Source organism: Austrofundulus limnaeus, unplaced genomic scaffold, assembly GCF_001266775.1.
Source record: "Austrofundulus limnaeus strain Quisiro unplaced genomic scaffold, Austrofundulus_limnaeus-1.0 Scaffold178, whole genome shotgun sequence".
NCBI classification, from domain to species: Eukaryota; Metazoa; Chordata; class Actinopteri; order Cyprinodontiformes; family Rivulidae; genus Austrofundulus; species Austrofundulus limnaeus.
Window position 1 is genome coordinate 851,257 of NW_013952580.1, and position 5,926 is coordinate 857,182.

The 5,926-nt window shown below is 37.0% G+C and overlaps 1 protein-coding gene across 3 annotated transcripts in view; it reads left to right on the forward strand.

Moving 5' to 3' along the window:
• prdm16 (PR domain containing 16) overlaps nt 1-4,581 on the forward strand; it is a gene marked incomplete in the record, with an annotated part of 20,561 nt that extends 15,980 nt beyond the window's left edge. For all 3 annotated transcript variants that reach the window (XM_014017891.1, XM_014017892.1, XM_014017893.1), the window contains 2 exon segments: nt 790-970; nt 1,530-4,581. In XM_014017891.1, the coding sequence (XP_013873345.1) occupies nt 790-970; nt 1,530-1,664 (316 nt within the window).
• Nucleotides 4,582-5,926: the final 1,345 nt, after the last annotated feature.

Genomic DNA, 5,926 nt, shown 5'->3' on the forward strand with positions numbered 1-5,926 from the left:
AGAACTGCTTCACTCCACAGCTGCTTGTTAACATGAACAGGTGCTGTCTGTACATGTTGGCAGGTATGAGGTAGACTTCTGGTGTTATTTTTAAAATGAGTTATATTAACTATTTTATTTGGACAACCTGGTTTCTAAAGATAAAACATAATATCAAAGACCAAACTAATAAATTTTGTATGTGAATGTATGTAAACTGGCAGTGAGATTTAGAAAATTGCATGAGGAGTGCCACCTGAAATCTTACCTAGGGTCCCAAATTGGCTAGGGCCAGCYCTGGGTTACGGTGTCAAACTTTACTCCTAGCAAACTCAGCAAACATAAAATATTGCATCTTGTCTTACAATTTTAAACAGAAGTTATTATCATTAATTATTTTTATTGTAATTCAATCCAATATTAAACCATCCCAAATACATTGGGGAACTGACAGATATTCAGCTATTCAAAAATGTTTTTTTATATATTTAGCTCCTGTTCAGTCAGCTTTTTCACTTTCTTTTCAGACTTCTAGCGTCTTTTTAAGTCTGTTTTTTCTTCCTGTAACTTTTTTTATTAATTCTACTTTTTCCTTTTCTTTTCACCTTACACCACCTCATTTTTACATCCTTCAACATTTTCTCCTTCTTAAACTCATTAACATTTCATCCGTACAATTCAAATATTTTTTATTTATTTACACATCCTTCTATACTGCCTCATCCCTCCCTCCTATCTATACATCCATCCATCCATCCATCCATCCATCCATCTATCCATCCATCCATCCATCCATGACTCGGTGTGCAGGTGTATAGAGGAGGAGGGTTCTCTCCTGGACCTGGAGGGTCTGCCCAGCTTTCCTAAGAGCCTGGAGGGTTTACGTAAAGCAGCCATTGACGAGCAGCCCTTTGATGTTAAAGACATTTTTAACACGTCACTAGAGTCTGAGGCATTGAAAGAGACATTATACAGGCAGGCTAAAACCCAGGTATGTGATGGGTTCGGGATGTAGATTTTCAAACAAATAGAAAGATGCAAAAAATGGTTTATTTTCTTTGAATACCTGAATAAGGATAATATAGATTCTTACACATTTTCAGGAACTCTTACAGTAGCAATAGAGCACATATTTCACTAAATAAGCATTTTCCTCTCTTGTAACTTACWAACATTTTAACATAATAAACATTTTCTTTTCTGTGACATTCTGTATTTAAACTGCATTGACCAGCAGGTTAAAAAAAAAAACTCTATATTACTGGACTGATTTTATTTAATGCTGTGTTTTGTACCTATATGAAAGCCTACAACATATTATAACAATATACGAGGAATAAAAAATTGTGTTATGAAGTTTTTATGGAACGGTGCAGTGATACTGCAAAGGGGTCAAATGGTCTAGCAATGCAAAGAGTTGTATAGATGAAACCAACAAAAAAACATATTTTGATTTCTCCACAAGCCATTGGCTTAAGAGAAATATTTATATTTATATACGATGAATCCGAMATTATCCTTTATTAAAAGCCACCTGTTTTCTTTCACAGGCTTATGCAATGATGCTGTCGCTCTCAGAGAACAACCCTTTGCACGCTCCCTCCCAGAACTCTCTGGACGCTTGGCTGAGCATGGGAGGTGGACCGTCTGAGACGGGCAGCTTCCACCCACTCAACCATATCTAAGCAAAGAGAAATGGTGGGAGGAACAGTTGGAGGAACTTGAGTCTCCTAAACCGATGGAAACAAGAGGCTAAGACACAAGTGGGAAGACATGAAGGCCAGAGAAGAATTCATTGTCACTTACATTCAAGATAGAGCGAATGAGTGCGTGTTGTGTGTTTGTGTGAGTGAGATAGGAGTGTCCCTTTGTGAGGGGTCCCGCAAGACTGTCTAAGAGAAAGCACTGCTAAGCTCCTGTTGATGTGAAGGACCTGATGAATGCTTTTCTTTYGAAGCATTGAGACTCTGCATTACTCTGATGCTCCTTCAAGTGCACAAGGCTCACTGCAGCATCACAGACCCCCCCTGTCGGAGGCTTTCCTAAAGACAATGACTGATAATGTCTCTAAAGTCTGTGTACAATGCCTGATTTGAGCATTGTAGCATTGGCACTGCATGTCCACCAGGTGGCACTGTTTGAGCAGGAACACAGTGGGCGTGTGCGCGGTCCTATCCACGTTTTCTTTTCTTTCAGAATCAACAACAGCACCACACGAAATATAAATATTCAGATCCAGCAGACTTTTGAATTGTCAGTGATTACATGAAGAACAATGTCCACTGTGTTTTTAATAAACTTTCTGGGCCACTAGCGCTTGTAATTGGTTGCAAATTTTGTTTATATTGAAAATGAATTTAAATTATGCTTAACAAAAAGCCAGATTTTTTTTTCTGTGTACTGCATCATCATTTAATTGTATTTACTTTTCTATTAGATACAGCAGTATTGTTTATTTGTAGACGTCACAGGGCAAAGACATTAATTTAATTATTTTAGAGAAGGACCAAATTGTATGATAATGTCATATTATATATCAAAAAATAGATGTTCATAACAAAAGTGGTATGTGCCAAATAACCCATAGAAAATGTTGTTTTTTTCTTTGACAATCATTTCATTTTCAAGGAGCTCACATTTGCTGTCACATTTTTTTCTCTCTCTCTCTTCTTGTTACACTTATATTTTTGATTTGAGAAGTGTGTGTATGTATTTATTGTTTTTGCTGTTTTGATTCAAGGAGTGAAAATGAAGAAAAGTATTTTCATCCCTCTTTTCTGGAAGGAAAAAACAAATCCACCTATCAAAATGCAGGGCGAGATTTTGAATCTCTGGTTTTGGTAGGCTAGTGTGCCAAAATGGAAAAACCCCATGAAAAATGTTTTTTATTTATAGTTAAACACGTGCRTAGTTAGTTTTAAAACCTTGTTTGGTGATGATGCATCTTTCAGAGTTTAGTTTCTTTTATTTCCACTCTCTCAGTTTTTCTAGGCAGACCTAAACAAGTATCACTATGAATGTCAATAAAAGGGCATTATGTTCTCACTGAATCAGTTTAAACCACATTCACAGCTTTTTAATGTTTGGTATTAATTGTAATAATTTGTCCATTTAAAACGCCTAAAGCACACAATCACAACTGCATGGTCGATTTATTGGTTATACGAAAAGAGAGGACTCACGTTGAAAGAATAAAGTGGACATCTAAATTCTGCTAATAGATGAAAAGATGAAAACCAACTGTAGTTGATTCTAGATGGAAGTTAAATTCCTCATTCTTCCCTTAGGATTATTTTTAAGAACCCATTCCATTTAATYTGCAGCTTGTGCCGTGGATGGTTAGGTTAATTTACTGTCGAGATGTGTGGGAGGCAGTGCGGAGCACTGCTGATCTCTTTCCCTCCCAGCAAACTGTCAAGAATCGGGCCTAATGCTGTACCTTCAAACTAGCACTTAAACCAAATGGGTCCAAGCCATAAACTGATCCGGCTTTGTTCTCATGGTGAAACTTAAAACACAGATGCATTTTCAAGTTGATTTCACTTTGAATGGTTGAGCGCAATCAGGCTCCGTTGATAAAAAAAAAAATGAACAGAAAGCACTGTAATCTTTTCTTAATGACAGCAGGTGGTATGTGATGCTGGGACTGCTGCGTCATCTCATTTTTCTGAGGACTTGTTTTTATATAATTCTACTGAATGAGAATCCATTCATGATTAACACATTGTTTTTCAATTTGTGGTTTAAAAATGTAAAAACTTGGATGACTACGATTTTTTAGGTTGACTATATGTAGTTATTCATGTCATGGACTACTGTAACAAGTACGCGCTGTGTAAAGCAATTAAACTGAAGGCGTTGAAGTGCTCCACTTTGGTTACTTCAGAAGATATTCTGGTCACTGAAATATTTTTCAGCAAAACAAAACATGGTTGCTATTTGCCCCACTGTTACAAAAGAAAGTAAAAAAAATACACATGATTTCTTTTTAAACTGTATAGTATTTTAAAAGAATGAAAAACATTGGTGCATTTGTCTGAAGAAAAAAAATGTTGAATAATATGGGTTTCAATGGATGGTGCTTGTTTTGTTTCAATCTGAGTTGTATATCTGTTATGTTTATTGAAAACAAACAAAAAAGTTATTGTGCATGACGTGTTTAGCAGTCATAATGATGTCCATTTGTGAAATGTGTATCAAATTTTAAAAAAATCTGAGAAAAAAAAGCAAAACAAAAAACTAAATAAAGAAATAAATCTGTAGATGCACTTATTGTACATGTGTTTAGGTTAGTAGGTTTGACTTCAAGTTCTGACTGCCTCACAGAGGTGCGGGCAGGCTCTGAAAGACATAGAAAAGACTTGCGGGAGAAGACATAATGAAAAACAATAAAAGATTGTAGAATAATATTGAACAATTCTGAAATTGCTGTTCTTTTGATGCTTGTGATTATTGCAGATGTACTTTAGAGAAATTTCATTGAAAAGATACGACTCTGATGTTAATTCTGTAGAATAGCAATGTATACCAAATGTAATCTTTCCAATGCTATGAAGAATTTATACATGAAATTGATATGCAATAAAACCTGTGTGCTTTTTACATTTTGTGACTTATTTAATTCCAAATCTTTAAATCCCATTGACCTATTTACAGCCATTTTGACAAGTTGTCAAAGTTTTTGCCTTTTTATTGCTTTTTCAACTATGTTAAAACTAGAAAAGATCGATTTTGAGTCCTCAAAAGAATGTGAGCAGATYGTTAATCTAAGCTGAACAAGTCTTTGCCCCAAACAGCCAAAAGAAATTTAGCTGATAGCAAAAGACACGATAGGACTCCAAGCGTGTTCGAGGGTTGCCGCCATGACAGGMACTGACAACTTTACAGCCACAGCTCAGGTAAGCCGCCTCGACAATGGAGGCACAGAACATGGCCCACTCAGACTAAATGTCCCCCACCTCCCCTGGAATGTGTTCAAAGTTTTCCCAGAKGTCTGTCTGACGGGAGACTCTGCCAGACATTCCTAGCAGACCCTACTTTGTTTTTTTTTTACATCTGTTTTCTTCTGCTTTTCCGTGGTAGGGTTGTGGGGGCAGCAGCCTAAGCAGAGAGACCCAGACTTCCCTCTCTCCAGCCACTTGGGCCAGCTCCCCCGGGGGAATCCCAAGGCATTCTCAGGCCAGCCAAGAAACATRGTCCCTCCAGCSTGTCCTGGGTCTTCCTCTGGGCCTCCTCCCAGTGGGACCTAACCAGGGAGGCATCCTGCATCCTAATCAGATGCCCGAGCCACTTCAACTGGCTTTTCTCGACGTGGAGGAGCAGCGGCTCTACTCTGAGTCCCTCCTGGATGACTGAGCTTCTCACCCTATCTCAAAGGGAGAGCCAAGAAACCCTGCAAAGGAAACATTTCATATCTTTGTATGCTTTTTAAAAATAAATACATTTTCAACAATAAACATTGGAAAAAAATAGAAAATAACACAATTGCTGATTTGAACCTTTTCCAGGCTTTAWCAAATGCTCTTTGAAACTTTGATTTGATCATCTTTGTTTACTTTGTTTATCTTAGCCAAAGAAAACAAKGCGAGAGACTGTTTTTAGATTTATTTTGTGCACTGGATAAAGTATTAAAGACTTGTACCGAGATAGATTTATTAAAACTATTGCTATAAAACTGACGCAAGAAAATTATACAAATCCGGGATGTTTGGCTGTTTTAGTCTTTCAGTGTCTTTATGAAGTTCAGAGAGATTGTTCCTTCTTGTGTTTCTGAGGTACAAAAAACACATTTTGTTAATAATTAACTGGCCATAGTACAAAATGAATGAAGAAGGCTTGCTTTAACACAGAAACCACAAATTGTTCTGCAAAGACTCAGATTGAAGATGGCAGGAATTTTTCTCTCATTGCTGCTAATCTGTTCAGTTTTCACAGCTCAGCTTCAAGC